Source organism: Pundamilia nyererei, unplaced genomic scaffold (assembly GCF_000239375.1).
Source record: "Pundamilia nyererei isolate P.nyererei 1_Seehausen unplaced genomic scaffold, PunNye1.0 scaffold00173, whole genome shotgun sequence".
Lineage (NCBI taxonomy): Eukaryota > Metazoa > Chordata > Actinopteri > Cichliformes > Cichlidae > Pundamilia > Pundamilia nyererei.
In genome coordinates, this window is record NW_005187574.1 from 874,806 (window position 1) to 893,013 (window position 18,208).

An 18,208-nucleotide genomic window follows, 5' to 3' on the forward strand; every position below is an offset into this window, starting at 1 on the left:
GCCCAGTGTTGTGTTCAGAGTAAACAATCAGTGTTGTCATGTTAGTGTTGTGCTGCGTAGAGTTAGTTGGTTACCTGTGTGGATGTGCATGTCAATAAAAGACGAGGATTGTGACAGAGAGAGCCTCTCCTTGTGGAAATGTATGTTTTCCTCATGTGAAGGATTCTCTCATTCTTAACTCATTCACTGCCAATGGCTGGCAGTGAATGAGTTAAGTGCATCTTTGAGAGTCGAGAGAATTTCTCCAGGCCATCAGGGTGAGGAAGCATATAGGCGGAGCAGCATATAGTTGACACACAAGCCTTTATCAAACAGTTGGAGGTCATTTAAACACAACTTGCTCCAGAAATGGATTTTCTTATTTTTTCCTTTGGTGTTTATTCATCTAAGTCGGGGGTCTCAAACTTAAATGATTGGTGGTCTCCTTCTGGACAGACACGTGGCAGCACCTCTGCTGTCATTGTGTTTGTCTGTAACAGAATCAAAGTGCAGACATAAGTGTACACGTTAGTGTGCGACTCTGTCATTAACATTTTAACATTGCACACAACAACAAACAAATCGAACACAGTTTGTTACTTCAAGGGACAAACTGTCAATATACAGGCTGCAAGTGGCCCCGGGGCCACGACTTTGACAGCCCTGGTCCCAGTTGTTCTGGTGTCTTACCTACGTTTGGATGTATGTTCGATTGAGATGCCTTCTCTTGAATATGTGGATGTTCACATTGTAATGGTTAAAGCAACAAAATCTCCATTTTAAAAACACTAATGCAGTTAGGATAATCACAGGGTTGCCCCAAAATGTATAAAGGATTCATGTTTTATGTGGGAGGCATTTTCTCGTTGTTGTAAACATCAGCTAACCAAAAGAAAAGACTTTCTGACATTAAAAAAATCAAAAAATCTCAGGTCACCTCTTGAATTTGAGTTTGAATGAAGTGGACAGGAAGTTGTAGGTTCAGGAACATAATAAATGAAATGTTGTAGTTTTTCTTATTTATTAGTATTATTATTAATCACGGTCCCCCTCCTTCACTCTAGGAGCACAGTAATAAATCGATGCCTTCATGTCTGTGTTCTGGTTGTTGCTCTTTCAGTTTCATCCTTGGCTCATACGACAAAGACGACGGTTCCCAGCTCTACATGGTCGACCCGTCCGGCATCTCATACGTGAGTTTGCTCTCACATCTGTATATGGTGGGAACCCAGGTTGGTTAAAGCAGCAGTAACAACACTGTGTGTGTGTTTGTGCGCAGGGTTACTGGGGATGTGCCATCGGAAAAGCAAAACAAGCTGCCAAGACTGAGATTGAAAAACTGCAGGTGAGTCTGAACCTGCAACATTCACATGAGTTTTCTGTTTGCACTCTTATTCTAGATCCAGTTCTTCATCTGTCAAATAACCACGACTTTAGCTTTCGCACTAACAGATCTTTAATAAGATAATGAAGACGTGTCACCTTAACACATGTGAGCTGGTGGCGTCAGTGTCTGTAAAGCAGCTGATCCTGACCTCAACTGTGACTCAGGTTAAAACAAAGTCAAAAGGTTCAATTTAATAATGTTTGAGGTTCACGTAAAAACAGTTTCGAGTAGTTTCAAGATGTGATTTTGATATTGACCTTTTTAACCGCAGCCGTAAAAGGCTGTTGAGGTATGTGTCGAGTGACCTCGAGCTCAAGGTCAGGGTGAGAACGCCAAACAAAATCTCAAACAGCTTTGAATCCTGGTGACTGTCACTGCAAGGTCAGAGGTCAGCTTTTCTGAAATCACCTGGGATTTTCACATTTCTTCCATAGCTGCATCTACTGGGAGCTGAAGCGCAGCACTGGCACCACCAGTATATTTAAAAAAGAAAGAAAGAAAAACGTTTTTCTGGCATCTTTTTTTTTTTGACACATTTTCCAGCATAATTATTAAAGAAATGTCTATTTTCAACCTTTTCTTTACAATTCTGAGATCTGCATATTTTGATTGCTTATTTGTTCTTTTAAAATGTAAAACATTCTCTGCACATACGTCACTGATGTTTAAAGGCATTTTTACACGTTTAGTTAAAAAACATTTTCACTTACGTTTCTGATATTTCTGGGACATTTGTGTTGTAAAAGAAAAAATCAGATTAATAGTTAATGAATAATATTAGTTTCCAGATCAGTGTGTCTGATACCATCTTTGCTTGTTCCCTCTGTGTGTGTCTCAGATGAAGGACATGACATGCAGAGAACTGGTTAAAGAGGTCGCCAAAATGTGAGTGAGCAACTTCCAAACTCATTTTTTCTGAACTCCTGAACTGTCGTGTGTGTGTGTGTGTGTGTGTGTGTGTGTGTGTGTGTGTGTGGGAACTAAAACTCCCATGTCCTGTAGTGCAGAAAAATTGCAAGTGAACTGTGTAAAGTGCAAGTCTAAAGTACATTGCACACGTGGTGTATCTGTCTTCTGTTGTATTTTGATGTTTGCAGAATCTACATTGTTCACGATGAGGTTAAGGATAAGGCTTTTGAGCTGGAGCTCAGCTGGGTTGGAGAAGGTAAGAACCATCAGTGCTCTGCTTCTTGTCCACTCGTTTGTCTGTCTCTACTTTTAGTGTGAAGCTTCTAGATTTAACAGTGATGTCAGCTGACGCCTTCATCATGTAGGGATGATGACAATCCAGAAGGTTTCGCTCACTGGACTGAGTTCCTGTGATGTCACTGCCTCTTGGCTGTCTGACCAATCCATGAGCTGCACGCGGCCACATTAAGCTAATGAGACAAATAAAGAAGCATAACATGCAGAATAATGTTGAGCTTTAAGACAAGCTGGAAAAAGACTCCAAGTAATTCTTCATTAGTGCTGTGGTTGCCATGGTGACATGTGTTCTCTTACAGTCACAAATGGACGACACGAGTTGGTACCCAAAGATGTCAGAGAGGAAGCAGAAAAATATGCCAAGGTGGGTGAAAATCCTTTGTAGCAGATAGACCATCCAACACAAACAGATGTGGCCACTGTGACGCTGCTCTGATGTCACCCGTTGGCGTCTGGCCACAAACGTCTCGGACGGCTGGATCTCACAGCAGATATTAGATGTCAGACTGTGGAGGGCTTCATTTTATCCATTGTGAACATCTAACAGTACAGACCAAAACAGTTTTTTGGACGGAGGTAGAGACACGCCGTGAGCTTGTACCTAATAACCTGTGAATGTGTAAGGATCGACTCTTGGAACCAGCCTTCATTTTTACGACTTTGATATTGGTGTCTGACTTGAGTAGAGAACGTATTTCCATAGTCGTTCTACTTCATGTGGTGGGCAGTGCATTCAGGTGACTGCTTTTTGTGTTTCAGGATTCTCTGGAAGAAGAGGATGACTCGGATGAAGACAACATGTAAACTCATCCTCTGCTGACGGGCGCATCTGTTTCTTTTGTTGGTTTTATAGTTCATAAACTTTCACATCTGTTGTCTTGTATTTGGTTTGAATTTCAGCTTTGAAAATAAAAGTTGAATGAAAGTTCACGCTACTTTTTTTGGCAGAGAGTTGATAAACAGTGATTATAAATCTGTTGTGACTTGGAGAGAACCCAGAGGTTTGTACAATGTGCAAAAAAACATTAGGGATGAGAAACTGTTTAAACTAAAAACTGATCTTTGTCAGAGTATTTATCCAAACAATCTCAAAAGCACTGAAACTTTAATTCCACCTTTCAAATACACTTTTTTGCTGCAGAACAAACAGTTTTCAGTGTTTCAGTCAGCTGATTGGTTAAATAAACACAAACAACATCAATGGAAAACAAACTTGTTTGCATGCAGAGCTCCAACCACATGAATACTACTAACTAGTGGTTTTATAGTAGGTTTATACACAGTGGCGGTCCTAGCCTGTTTGGCGCCCTGGGCGAACACTCCCTCTAGAAATCCCCCAACTGGAGGATCGCCACAACTTAACCTAACAGACCTTAGTTCACAGATTCTCTTTGTCTAAGGTGCATTTCTGGGATTTCACACAACCCAGGATTCAAATCATGAATACATGATGAGCTTGGATTTACAACATTATGAATGAAATGTGCTCTATTTGGAAGCAGCAGGCCCCTCCCCTTTCGACGGCTTGTGTGAGACTTTAAATCATCAAACTGTAAATTTTAAATTGTTATTGATCCTTTACTCCTGGTCCTAAACTGTATATTTATTTTCTTACTCTTCTTATATATATTGTTTGTTTACTTGCACCGCTGTAACTGCAGCCTTGTCGTCTCGTCTCTCTACATACTGGACTGTAAGTAGCGGCGATGACAATAAAGTTTACTTTGACTTCAGCAGCGAGCAGGTGCACCGAGGGCTCTCGCGCTCACTTTTCGCGTACAGAATTTTGAAAAAACATCGGTGCAAATGATAAAGTTAGGTTATAAAGTCAGTATCATGATGTCTGGTGTTTTCGTGTTTGTTGTTTTGTTTTTATTTTGTTTTATTTTGCGAGTTGGTTATTAGATGCTGCTCCAGCCAGAGACTCCCCCGCCGCCCCGCCCTCTCCTCTCTGTGCCGCAAACGGAGGGCGCCCTTACTCCCAGCAAATGGGCGATAGAAAACCGATCGGTGCCTGTGCCATTCCCAGTATGCGCTGGCTGACGTCGGGGCAGCATGAGTACAAGCATTTTTTTTTTTGCCGAGGCCCGTGATGCCGCCCCGGGCAACCGCCCGTGTCGCCCGTATCTAAAACCGCTACTGTATATACCAGACCTCCATCACAAAGTGAGGTCATTTTGAACAAAAATATTTCACTTTCTAAACTAATGAAAAATGAATGCAAAATACGATTAGCAGGTCAAATGAGATGTTTTAATGTGTTTGGGATGTTTTTAACAATAAATAATATCAAACTGTTTCGTATTTATGCGTGTTTGTTGTTTGGTGGCCTATGATTTGGTGTAGTTGGACCTATGACAGCGTCACTTTCTCTGTGACCACCACGACATGATCGTGCTGTCTTCCTGTGGCGTCGGTACGCCAAACAAACGCCTACCGTTTTGTCTTTGCAGCTCATCTATCCGGTCAAGCTGTAGAGCGTGGTTCATACAGCGAACCAAATCACATTTAATAAAGTGTGCACTGTATGTTCTCAAGTCATGAGTTACCAGCGAATTAGGAAGGGGCAGGAGACGGCCTCTTTGATTTCCGCGTACATGTGAAAACACTGCATATAACAACAGGGCACGTAAGTACGTCATAAAGCGCCTTTTCCCGGTTGTTTCGATTCGCTGTCACCGGCAATACAAAGCGGTCACAAACCAGCGCCCGCTGCTTGTGGTTATGTAAAAATCCGTATAAACTTTATGTCTGACACAATCGTGCGTGTTATTTTTCTGGTCAGCCCAGTCGACAAACAAGTAGTATGAACTGTGAATTGAATATGGTGCTCAGAAATCCAGCACGGGAAGGCTTCCTGTTATATCGCTACAGACGAGGAAGACCGCTCCGCCAATAGAGACGCGCTACAGCCAGGAGCAAAGCGTGGACGGCCAATTGTGATCGCCGTGTGTACTTTTTTCTATTGAACTCGCTTCTGATTACACCACTGGCCAGCAGGTGCCGTCATTTCCCTAGTGGCGCCGCGTTTGTATCAGCCCATAGCGATACCGCGTGAAGACTGTCCTATTGAAAATGAGAAATCGATCCACCAATCAAATTTCTGTGTTGCGACCACTGCTGTCACCGCAGCCAATCGTGTTCTCAGGAAACGGAGCTTGAGGCTCAACAGCTTGTTGTTCGTATATTGCTTTGCAGCCCGAGCGAGAGGGGAAGCTGCTGTGTCCGTGAATGTAAGTATAAAACCTTCATATTTTGCCTAGAACAAAGCTAAAACTTTGAACAGTTTAAACTGTCGGTAGGCCGAGGGCAGCTGGACGTCAGCGGAGAGACCGGGAGATGTCCGTTTGCTCGCTATTCGTCGGAGCTGTCTGAATTGAATGGCAGTCGGGTTGTTTTTGCACTGAAGAAATGTGAAGCTCCGGCGCCTTTGTGGAGGAACCGTTTATTAAATAAATAAATCTACAGCAGTTCTCGTTACGTCTAGTGTCACTGATTCACACTGTTTAGTAAAACTTACTTTGACCTCGTAACCAAGTGGGACCTAGAGTTGACTCTAGCTATGCTGCTCATTTGCTAGCGGACCGTTTAAATCTCCGTAACTAGCTAGTTGAGTCGCTAGTTAGCCAACTAGCTAGACGTAGCTACGAAGCGAAGAGCAGCTTGTCCCGTTCGCCCGCTGTTTGGACTTCGTTCGCCTTGGCATTCGGTTGTGTGGTAGCAGCTGGTCGCTAGCAAGCGGATTTGGTGTGGATGTGATACAGTTAGCCCAGCTAGCTGACATGGCAAGCTGTGATGGCGACGTGACTCACAGGGGCTGGGAGCGGAGCGGGAAGAGGCGCCCCTCTCCGGCCCCGCTCACGCACCGTGCCCATCACCGAGCTACCACCGACGCTTCTTCAAACCGGGGACCCGGTGTTCACTGGAAGTAAAGGTTACTAGCTACATTTTTGCGAGCTGTTTGGGCCACATATTTGAACTGATACGAGTAGGCAGATTTGAGGGGAGGGAGGGAGTGGGTTGACCGAGCTAGAAAAGAATGCCTGAGCTAACACAAGTGAGTGGCTAGTCGGTTAGCTTAGCATGATTTTCAAACTGGACTGGTCTGTTTGACTCTTTATGCCCTGTTTGTCCTCAGTGCCACCGCAAGCTTTAACCTCATCTGTCGGCTCATTATCTTTCAGCGATCCCAAATCTTTCGAGCTGGACTCCCTCAAATAGCCGAGAAGAAATGAAGGTGAGTGTTTGACCTGCGACACAAACTGAAGATGGTGTTCTCGGTCTAAGCACCATGTCTGAACCCTACTCAGAGACCCAGATGGAAGCAGACACAGATGACTTAAACTGTGCTTTTCCAGTTCCGACTCCTGTGTCGGTTTATCGTTTTTACATGCACATCTGTGCTGTTATAGTGATGAGCAGAATGTTTATAGTCCTAAGCAGGTTTCAGACAATTGCTGTACAATGTAAACACATTTCCACTGCTTTGTTAGAGACAGTGTTGTAATTAAAGTTAGGACTGTGTGTCAGATGTAAATAAAAACGGAAGACAGTGATTTGCAAATAATTTAAAGACCCTTTTTTAATATTCCAAAGACCACTCATCCCTTTGAGTTTTTTTTGGTGGGGGATTTGTTTGGTTTTTTTTTAACCTAAACATATGATTGATTTAAATCAGATGCAACAACATTATTATTCCTGTAAAACTGCATGATAAAGGGTCAGGAGCTATGACAAGTAGCACTATATAATTAGCTGTTTGGTGACCGGCTGCATGTTTAGACAGACTGAAACACCTAATTAGTACATGTCTTATTCTGGTTTTTAGATTGATTAGCTTGATTAGCTGTTATTGCCATTAATAAAAAGCTAATTACTTTCACTCACATTATGTATCTGGTAGGAAAGTTATCTGATGTTTGGGGTTCTTGGAAGAAACATTTCTGAACCAAACTGATTACATCAAGAGTTAGATGAAAAGTGTCAACACAACTGAGACAAAATGAACATGTAGGCAGCAGCTGATGTTTAGAAAAAGGTAAGCTGGTAAAGGTCGAGATGAGAAACCACTTCACACAAATAGTCAGTAAACAGGATGATCATGTAGACAGGTACGTCAGTAATCAGTTTTTAAAGGATCCATTTCCCTAAAACTGGAATTAGACCAAGGACTCGTGGATGTGCTCTCCAGGCTTTTGACAAATGACAGACTGACAAAGTGAAACCATCACACAAACTTCACAAATGCAACTCAAAACAGTCTTGAGAGCTGCTGCTTATGTGTATGTTTGTATTGGCATTTCAGGTAGCAGACGAGCCTGCCTACCTGACAGTGGGGACTGATGTCAGTGCCAAGTACAGAGGAGCCTTCTGTGAGGCCAAGATCAAGACTGTTAAGCGCATGGTGAAAGTCAAGGTAAGATTAGCACAAGTTTCATCCTCATGAGCATCAGGATTTCCAGAGGACCACAGTCTGGTCTGTCAGTGTTTCCCGCTTAATATCATTGGGTCACTGTGCTTTCTGACCCTGAGTACATGTCAGACACAAATGGGATGGACTGATTTTTCAAAGGAATAGTTTTTAATTAATTAAGCTTTCAATTCTGCTTAACAGTGGCCTACTTACCTCAGTTCCTTCAAAACCTGGATATGAATCTAGTCCTGTGTTGTCAATGTGTTCCACTACTTACTTCATGGTAAACAACGTGTCCCATACCTCTGTGAAGAAATCAGATCACAGCCTTTCAGTACTGGGGATGCCCCGATTTGGCCAACGACCAAAACAACTTTTTAATGTTTTGTTTCTGTTGTAAGGCCTTTTCCCTGTCGTTGTGTCGTTTAAGTAATTAATCAGAGCTTAAGAAGTGTACGACAGCTTCCAGTATTAAACATCATCTGGTTGACAGCAGTCACCAGGCTGACTGTTGCCACCAGCTGTGTGAGTCTCAGTATACCTGGACACCTGCTGATGTAAAGTTTGTTTAGATGTAACACATTAAAGCCATAAACTGAATGTAGACGGTGGATATAACCAGCAGTTTATAAAAGTGGAGCAAATGCAGAATTTATTTATATCCGCTTTAGTTGTGGTGACATCACAGTGGCTGTGCCCACGTCTTTTATACAGCACAGTTACTGCTGACTAAAGTAACTTTGCTCTTCCCCTATAGCAAATACTGCAACAGTGTGCTGGTACGTCTCTCGCACACTGTGCCACAACAAACCCACAAGTCTTGTAGGTAGGGATAGGGATTGATAAGAAGAAATTCAGATTCTGTTATTGCTTTGATTGCTTATAGACGAGGTGGCAAAAGTACAGACATTCTGTACTCGAGTAGAAGTACAGATACTAGTGTTAAAAAATATTCTAGTAAAAGTGGAAGTACTGATTAAAAGTACAGGCTCTGAAAGGTAAGAAAGTAAAGAGTAGGTCTCTGGAGGACGTTTTGTGCAAAGCTAACTGAGCTATGTGCCTTAATGCAGTGATAAAATATTAGAAGATGAATACAAACTGTTAGTCTCATTTTTAATCTGGTTTTACTCTGCTTCAATCAGAAGAAAAAGAAGAAAAATAGATATATATTTTTGTGTCCTACAGTGCAGAGGGTGACTTTGCTCCTGTGTAAGAAAATGAGCACAGTCAGTTGTTAAAGTGGGATTCAGCAGGTGGGGGAACCCTAAACTCGCCTGTAGTGGCTCAGTGTGGGAATCGCAGTCAGATCTCCTGTAGATGTTCTGCAGGCTGTGATCAGCTGATCTGGGCTACTGCTGCTCTGGGGTTTACTGCTCTTTGTGGATGTACACGCCTATATCTGTGAAGTACAGCAGCTGCACCTTTAGCGATAGCAAGATGCTGAAGTGCTCACTGACACCTGCAGTCGCTCCGGTTCTGCCAACCAAAAAGAAAAACACCGGCCAACTTGATTTCCTGACTGTGTTACACATCATCAGGTTTCATGTGACATCCCCTGGAGATTAGTATGGGAACGGGACCACCTTTCATGCGTTACTGTTTAGGCTCAAATCAGCTTGATGGCATGCAGTGACGTGAATAATAACTCTCTGCAAATTCATTAAACCTAAAGTAACGAGCCTGTTCTACAAATATCTGTAGAAAGTACAGATACTTGTTTAAAAATGCAGGAAGTGAAAGTAAGAAGTTGTCTGAAAAATAAACCTTTCATTTGTGCAAAGTAACTGCCTGCTGTGAGGTCAAATGTTTGACTGTTGGAGGCGTTTCCCCTCGTTTTTGTGATCGGTGTAGGGGTGATTACTGACAAAACAGTTCTCGATTCCCGTCCCTGTTTGTGAATGTCACACACAACTCACTCACATGTGTTTATTTGTTAAACCTAAAAGGTAACATGGCAACTGCTAGTTTTTATTTTGGAGCCAGGATGATCATTGACAGCAGCTCCTGGAGTTTATTCTAACATTACACCAGGATTTCTAGCAGTGTATTACTTGAACGTCAGCCTGTTGGGGCTGCACACCAGGGCTTTTATTTACTTTACAACGAGGCTGCAGCCATTCATTTAGGAAGTTGTCTTATTAACTCGCTGCTTAACTATTTCATTCAAATGTGGCAGATGTTTTACTCGTTAGGCTTATATCCACCCACTTTTTTGCATGCAGGCCAAGTCTTTCATCTGGAGGTTAAACATCCCATAATGCGTCTGTGACTGTCACCTAAGAGATCTGAGTTTGCAGAAGACAGCCAGCTGTGGGTGTCCTATCATCAGAGGACATGTCCAGCTTAAACAGTTAACACATTGATGTAATAATAGAAATCATTAAGTGATGCTCTATATTAGGGAAATGGAAAGAATGTTATGTTGCCCAAAAAACCTTTGTCAGTTATTAACATGAACTAAGTACTAACAGCTGATTGTAGCAAAGTTAGAAGGCGAGTTCTCTACAAGAACTTGTTCCACGTACACCTATAAGAACCCGTTCTCCGTTCCCGTCCTTGAGCTGAGAAAGTCGCTGTTGCTGCCGACTGTCTCACCCTGGACAGCACCTGTTCAAAGCCGTGACCTCTGGCATCAGGTGCATCCAGGCCGTCAGAACACTGAGGGCTAACGTAGGTGAATGGACCTGGTGAGCTTCATTCACCAGGCCCTACCTGCAAAATCCCTGTGTGACATCCAGTATGATGTCCTTACAATGCTCCTGTATGTGACATTACATCACAGTGCAAAACACCAGCATATCGTGGCTCAGTATTCAGTATCACTCACAGTCCATGGCTACCAACAAATGTAATATCCTTTTATCCTTTTAGCAGAACTGTATTTTTATATTTGTTACTTTACTATTTTCTGTATTTTCTTACATTTGCGATATTATTATATTTGCTAGTTTATTGTGTAGAGTGAAAACATGTAACAATGCATTCGTTGTGGTCTGCTGAAATGCAAGGACGGCAACAATAAAGGAGTCTTTACTTTTACTCACTGCACACCAAAACCATGTCGCAGCCGCTGGCTAGTTGTGCACCTCTTGACTTTTGTAGCCTGGTGCATGCACCGCCACCACCACAGCCCGGCTGAGGACACGAGTGTGTGACCGTGTCAGTTTTATTGCCCTTTAATGATGTTCCAGTACAGAAGCTAAAAGATGTATAGATGTGAAGTTGCACCAGTTTGAAAACTTGACTCTGTGGAAAAAAACGTTGCTAAAAAACACTCAGCAAAGTTTTCAGTTCTCTTCCTCTGTCAATGCTGACTTGACGATATTGCCTGAGTGGTGACGCCTATAGACAGTTTGTTTGTTTTTGGTGTATTTGTTAAATCTTCCTGTTATTCAAACATCTGTGCACGTGCTCCAGTTTCAGATTTCTTGTTAGGGACATAAAGAACAGCGTGCTTCAGCTCATCTTATCCTGGTTTATTTATTTTTAACATTTAGGGGGAAAGTCTTGTGACATCATTGTTTCTTCATCTCTGTTCAGAAATCATCAGTATTCTTTGTCTTTCTGTGTCTTCAGGTGACTCTAAAAGGTGAAAGTACTTCCCAGGTAGTGCAAGACGACCAGGTCAAAGGATCTCTGAGGGTAAGAGGATCATGATCTTTATTGCTACTGGTAATTTTGACTTTTCAGATTTGCTTAAGTCCTCTTTAACTTAATGTTCACAATTAAACCACACAGATTAAATGTAAAGCTACCTGATTACTGTCGTGCAGACGGCCATGGGCTAAAATGTGTGGTGGCAGCAGTATGATCTAATTCAATATTAGCCTAATACTGACCCAGAAAGCTGGATCAGATGTATCAGATATCAACAGTGAGCCAGGGAAAAAAAAGATTCCTCGATATCAGGACATAATGAAAAACAATCAGACCAGGGGTCTCAAACTCGCGGCCCAGGGGCCACTTGCGGCCTGTATATTGATGTGGAGAAATCTAATGCACTTTGGCTCTTGAAGTGACTTTTTCCTAAAACTGCATTTTAAGAAATATTTGTGGGTGTTTACTTGTTGGTTTGTTTTTGTACTACCTGAGCACTAAAGTGATGCTCCGGTGAGATGACCCACATGCCATTTAAGTTTGAATCCCCTGATCTAGACCTGATGGGTCTTAAAATTATGCTAATGAAACCTCAGATGACTAACAACATGATATTTTATACTGTGTCAATATTTAACAAAGACTAAGTCAGAATACAGAATACACTAGTGTGTGTGGAAAATCTCAGCCAATGATTGAATGGTGGTGCAGTGGTTAGCACTGTTGCCTCAGCATAAAAGCTCATGGGTCATAACAATAAAGTCGACCAAATCTTTTTAATGTCAGGTTAAATGAGTGGTAACTGAGAGCCGCGGTTGCTGTGAGGAAGCAGGGATTGGTACAGTTTGGCCTGTAAGGCAGGGTTCAAAGGTCAATGCCATACTCTGTGCCCTGTAGCTGTAAATAAACATTGCTTAGTGGATCAGATAGCAGTGCAACCTTCTGGTAGTTTGGCTAACGCGAACACAGAGGATGGCGGGAGCGAGAAGGACTGCAGTACTGTTTTTGCCCACTAGGTTGGTGTGTCCCAATAGCTCTCATGAAAACTGTGGATTACAGTGTACGGGAGGATTCAAGGACACCTTAATCAAAAAATGCTTTATTAAAAAAAGTTTTAAGCCTAATCTCAAAAGTAAAAAGGCTGTCAAATCCAAAGTGGTTCCACCAAAGCGGGCCCCGAAGGCTCTGCCTACCATTCCACTTTTAAATACTCTAGGAACCACAAACAAGCCTGCAGTCTGAAAGCAAAGTGCCAGTCTGACATCTGGCTATCATAGATATAGATGGTCCATGGATAGTTGAAGCTGGGTGTCATGCATAGCAAAGAAGTGCATCCTGTGCCTTTAAATGATACAGTCTACATGAAGCATCTATAATGTCCTAGCACGGAACCGTGTAGAGCTACATTGGTAACCTGGTAAAGTAATGGTTTAATTTAGGGCTGCAACGATTCATGGAGTAATTCTATTATAAAAAGTCCTCGACGCAACTTCTTTGCTTTGATGCTTGGTTTAACACACGGCCCTGTAGCGCACAGATATATTAAACGATGGAAGTGGTTTCACTCACATTTGCAACTAAAAACAGATCTGCTATAGAAATGCATTTAGGAGCAGCGAGTAAAAGGTTTCACAACAGCTTTTCAACAAGAAGACTGACAGCACACAGCAGCAGGGATGGTTACGCTCGTAAGTTTAACATGGAGCCGGAGTTGTTTTCACACACTGTAAAGAGCAAAGGTGCAGTTACTGAGGTGCTGAGTGAAAGGAAACATGTCTCTAGTGTCCAAAAGAGCAGCACTGTTCCTGTGATCACTATTAAAATCTGGGCAAAAGTGGCAGTCCTTCATCAAAGCACCTAATCAACACACTCTGACATGCAGAGGAAAGAAACCTGCTCCATCCACCAGCCTTTTATTACACAGCGAAAGAATCAGTGGTAAGCCTCCAGAAATAGTATTAAATTATGCAGATGAACTGTTAACTTATTCTGATACTTATTCACTTGAACTCTTAACCCTCTGGTCAGGGTATAACTGCTGTTTTTGGCTACTTTGGATTTTACTTCTTTATTTGACTGTTAAAACTGTTTACCTCGCCTTGTTTGGTATCACTCTTCAGCCTCACGTGTCTGAATTTAGTTGTTTCATTCTGACATTATTAACACACTTGATCTAAAACCAGAAAAAAAACTTAAGAGTGAAAAGTTGTAATTTTCTTTCACTGTAAAAACCACAGACATGGTTAACCAATCACTTTCATAACTTTTACAATTTCTATTTGCATTTAGTTTTAAAAAACTGTGCACATTTTTTTTAAAATAACCATTTAATACAATTTACAGAACAATCAGGTGTTCTGCATCAAATAGGAGACCACACAAATGAATTGTGCTGCTCCAAAAAATGTCTGTCCACTATAAGACAGAGGAGCACATCACAGCCTGATACCTGCAGGCATGAAGGTGTGTCGCTCCTGTTTTCCACCTGGAGACTGTGTTTACACTGCAGTCTGCCTTTGGCAGAGTCCTCATTGTTTCTGACACACAAAACAACCACACTACACACTAACTATACAGTTCAAGCACCATAAACATCACAAATCTCTCGCATCAAAACTTTTTCTCTCGCTTGCTTGCGCTCTCTTGCCGCCGTCACTCCCAAAACTTCCCCCTTTTGCTAAAATTTCAGTCTGACTGAAGAGACGTGTATCCCAGTGAAAACGTCAAAGTTGAAACAGAATCAACTTTTTGGGTTAAATGAATAATATGACTACTAGGAGTGGCAGTAGTGTGGGTAGCAGAGCAGGTCGCCTACCAATCGATAGGCTGGTGGTTCGACCCGTCTGCTGCAGTCTGCATGCCGTATATCCTTGGGCGAGATACCCATACTTCAGAGTATGAATGTTTGCAAATGTTGCGTAGAAAGCGCACAGAAAAAAGTGGTGTGAATGAGGCAGGTTGTGTACTCTTTTCAGAATAGAAAAGCATGAGTCCATTTACCAACTGGTAAATGTCCAAGGAGCACAGTCAGCTCTAAGGAGAATTGTGATTAACACCAGTTGGAAAGATGTCTTGGAGCCATTTCTCAACAACTGCAGATTCCAAGATGATCCGCTCAAACAGCTGCACATACGTACACGTTTTTCACCACTTTCACAAGGTCCCGAAGAAAACCCACGACGATAGGAAATTGGTAGGATTTTTAAGAACAAGCAAATCTCAAGCCTGCCATGAACTATAATCTGCTGGAACAGCAGAGAGACTGTTTTTCATCACCACTGACTGAGAACCAGTCTGCCACGACAGAAGTCGTCCATTGACATGTGCAGCTGCAGCCGTCTCAGATACACATCAGAGCTTCTGGAATGGCCTCTCCATGCCCCAACATCAGCCCTATTTCTGAACTACACAATAAACCCAGTTGGTTTCCTCACAGAGTCCATTACAGGAAATATCCAACTGAAACGAACTCTTTCTGCCAGCGGTCAAGTATTAGCCAGACTATCCCAGAGGTTTCATGGCTACCAAAAGCATCTGGTGGAGATCCAGCTCACTGAAATAAAACTCGAGCACCCAGTTCTTGTTTGTTCTAAAATAACAAATATTTCAGACTCAGTTTGTTCACATGAATAGGGAGTCTTTCATGTGTTAAGGACACAAAGATGTAGATAATCTCTAAATTCCTGCTTCCACATTCAGACAAACCTGACTTGTCCCAAAAATCTTAATAAGGTGATGTGCACGATACTGTTCCACAGTGTTTTGTCCTGGCTCTCCTGTCACCTCCAACATGGCTGCACTTCACCTGAACCTAGTTCTGACAAAAGGTTCTTCCTGTTAAGAGGTTTTCCTTCCCACTGTTGACAATCGCTGACTCAAAGGGGGTCGTTTGATTGTTGGAGTTTTCTCTGTATTATTGTGCAGTCTCCACCTTATAGAATAAAGTGTCTTGAGGCAACTGCTGTTGTGATTTGGATCTATTTAAATTGAAATAAAGATGTATATGGTACCGTCATTCCAACCTGGAAACCAGTTTAAGAAATCATGAAAAGCCCCAAATTACTATGATATTCATGCCTGTGACAGGTTTTTATAGTTCTGATCACAAATCAGAGTTCTTGTGTATTTTCTTGGTTTATAAGAAGCAGTAGACCTGAAGTGTTAGTTCAGTCGTGTTCAAGCATCCTGACAGTATACTGGTCCAGAAGGTGGAGGATGCTGATTTCATTAAACTGACTGTGGCTCTGGAGTGCTTTATGAATAATACGTTTGTTTGTTTTTAAAGAAAATCATCTTGTCTTCAGTTGCCATTGATTAAATTTTTGGGGGAATCTAGCTGAGTGCCTCTTTTCCTGTGGAGAAATGTATAGCCTGCCCTGTCGCAGTTTGTCTGAAACAACCATCGTAATAAATGAAAATATCCCGCCATGTGTAGAAAGTGTCCTTGTGAGCCCTGATGACTTGGAATAAACACAGTCAAACTGCTGATAAAGGAGCTGTTGTTGTTGTTGTTGTAGTCTAAGGGCTGAATTTGGTTTTTCTGTGCTTCAGGTGGGCTCCACAGTGGAGGTGAAGACCAGTGAAGGTATATGCAGTGAAGCTGTCATCAGTAAGCTGACCGATGCCAGCCTCTACACTGTGGGTGAGTCTGGTTCCTCATGTTTCTCACACATCAACATTTAACAAAGGGTTCATAGGTTGCCACAACATGAATCTGTTACGTTATCAAAGCAGTGCAGACACACAGTGATCTAAGGTCTGGATTATATTTCAGAACTAGTTCTAATCTTATCCACAGGGATTATAATCTTTATAAGCAGCTATGTTACTTCAAAGTGCTGCTGCCATGGTGACTTAAGTTTTCTAGTGTAACAGGCTTTTTATAAACAGTGTTGAGTTCACTGCCAGTCTGAGCACAGGAGAACATCTGTCTTTATTCATCATATAATAATTCTTAGTATCTGCAGTATTACAGCAACAAAGCTACAGAGTAAGCTCTGTCAGCAGCTTTACCAGTTGTACTGTTGAGCTGAACACTCAGGTATCTGTAGTCTCCCAGCTGCTTGTGAATCGAATGCAAACTGTAGACATTTGACTTTACATGTCAAACATGCCTGTTGCCTGTCCTCTGTCAGACTGGGTGGATGTTAACGAGCGCTGGATTCCAAGTTGAAATGAGGCTGGATCAGCTTAGTGTGAACATTGAAAGTGGTGGTGTCGAGTAGGTTTACAAACTGTGTGTGTGTGCGTTTCTTTCAGTGTTTGACGACGGCGATGAGAAGACTCTCCGTCGAACGTCTCTCTGTCTGAAGGGAGAGAGGCATTTTGCAGAGAGTGAGGTGAGTCCTCCCAGGATGGGATCACTTTGCCAAGGTCTTGATAACCCTAAAAACACCTGAATGTATTTGATCCTCTCAACACTGTCTCGCAGACTCTGGATCAGCTGCCGTTGACGAACCCAGAACATTTTGGCACTCCAGTCATCGGCAAGAAGTCAAACCGCGGTGGACGGCGTTCTTCTCAGGCTGTGTGAGTGTTGATGTGCCTTCTCCCTCTGGACATGTTAAATGGTCTTTATGAAACCAGCTGCAGAGCAAGTTCTGATTTTTGCGTTTGTGTCTCAGGGCCGATGAAGACAATGAGTCTTCATCTAGTGAAGATGACGATGAGGACAGAAGGCGGCTAAATGACGAGCTGCTGGGACAAGTCTGCAGCATTGAAAACGAAGAAGAGTCGAGCACCTGGTTCTTGGCTCTGGTAAACTGACACAGTTACTGTATAAAGTGGGGGTGGTGCTATAACTACCTCATGTATGTGATGACTAACCACTGCAGGTGAAACATCCACGTTACCTTGTTGAAGTGGGGAAAAGGACTGTTTAGTTGCTGTCAGGTCAGCTGAGATGTGATTAAGTGTTTAAAGACAGGATTACCGAACAGCACAAGAATAGAGTAGATTACATGATGGACTGTGAAGATTTAGACTGTCCACACAGTAAGTTAGACTGAAGGTTTTATTACTTTGTCCGTTATTTAAAATGTTCATTGTTCTCGTTTAATCTTATTTCTTCCTCTTTGGCCACAAAGTGGGCTTTTTTGCCCTCTCAGCACATCTTCATTTTTATTGGAAATGTCATGCTTTTTTCCAACCCTGACAAAATATTAGGAATATTGTTAAATGTATTACAGTCGTGTATATAAAGCCACAAACCAGTGTGCTCTTAATAATAAACAGAACAAAGAATCAAGAAACAAGAAAAAAGCAAATCACAATCGGCTAAATAATTTCTTAAGTTTATTATGTCTAAAGTGTAATAAACTGCAACACATTAGCATCACATGTGAAATATAGATTGTTGTTAAATCTTTTGCATGTCTTTCACATAAAACAAATATCAGTTCTTGGAAAATACTGGCAAACCTGTTTTAAAGTGGATGTGAAACACTTACTGTATGAAGGCTAACTTAAACCACGGAGCTTAAAACTGACAGATGTAACACTTTCTCTGTGGCTGGATTTAAGAAAGAAGTGCTTAAAGTTTTAAAACATGTTTAGCACCATCTTCTGTCAGTACGAAACGTGACATCACTGGATTGGTTGGTTGGTTGCCGTCTATACAGGGTGGG

At 42.1% G+C, this 18,208-nt stretch overlaps 2 protein-coding genes across 3 annotated transcripts in view; both read left to right on the top strand.

The window, feature by feature from the left end:
* The window catches only part of psma3 (proteasome 20S subunit alpha 3), a 9,271-nt gene extending 5,771 nt beyond the window's left edge, over positions 1 to 3,500 (top strand). Inside the window, 7 exon segments of the mRNA XM_005746135.1 lie at positions 607 to 613; positions 1,100 to 1,172; positions 1,259 to 1,324; positions 2,205 to 2,251; positions 2,464 to 2,531; positions 2,872 to 2,936; positions 3,332 to 3,500. Of these exon segments, the coding sequence (XP_005746192.1) occupies positions 607 to 613; positions 1,100 to 1,172; positions 1,259 to 1,324; positions 2,205 to 2,251; positions 2,464 to 2,531; positions 2,872 to 2,936; positions 3,332 to 3,376 (371 nt within the window). The 3' untranslated portion in view covers positions 3,377 to 3,500.
* A 2,159-nt stretch (positions 3,501 to 5,659) lies between these two features.
* Positions 5,660 to 18,208, top strand: part of arid4a (AT-rich interactive domain 4A) — a 35,159-nt gene continuing 22,610 nt past the window's right edge. For both annotated transcript variants that reach the window (XM_005746136.1, XM_005746137.1), the window contains exons 1-8: positions 5,660 to 5,805; positions 6,757 to 6,809; positions 7,878 to 7,988; positions 11,562 to 11,627; positions 16,134 to 16,224; positions 16,842 to 16,921; positions 17,014 to 17,111; positions 17,207 to 17,339. In XM_005746136.1, coding sequence (XP_005746193.1) covers positions 6,804 to 6,809; positions 7,878 to 7,988; positions 11,562 to 11,627; positions 16,134 to 16,224; positions 16,842 to 16,921; positions 17,014 to 17,111; positions 17,207 to 17,339 — 585 coding nt within the window. In that variant the 5' untranslated portion in view covers positions 5,660 to 5,805; positions 6,757 to 6,803. The remainder of the gene's footprint in view (positions 5,806 to 6,756; positions 6,810 to 7,877; positions 7,989 to 11,561; positions 11,628 to 16,133; positions 16,225 to 16,841; positions 16,922 to 17,013; positions 17,112 to 17,206; positions 17,340 to 18,208) is intronic.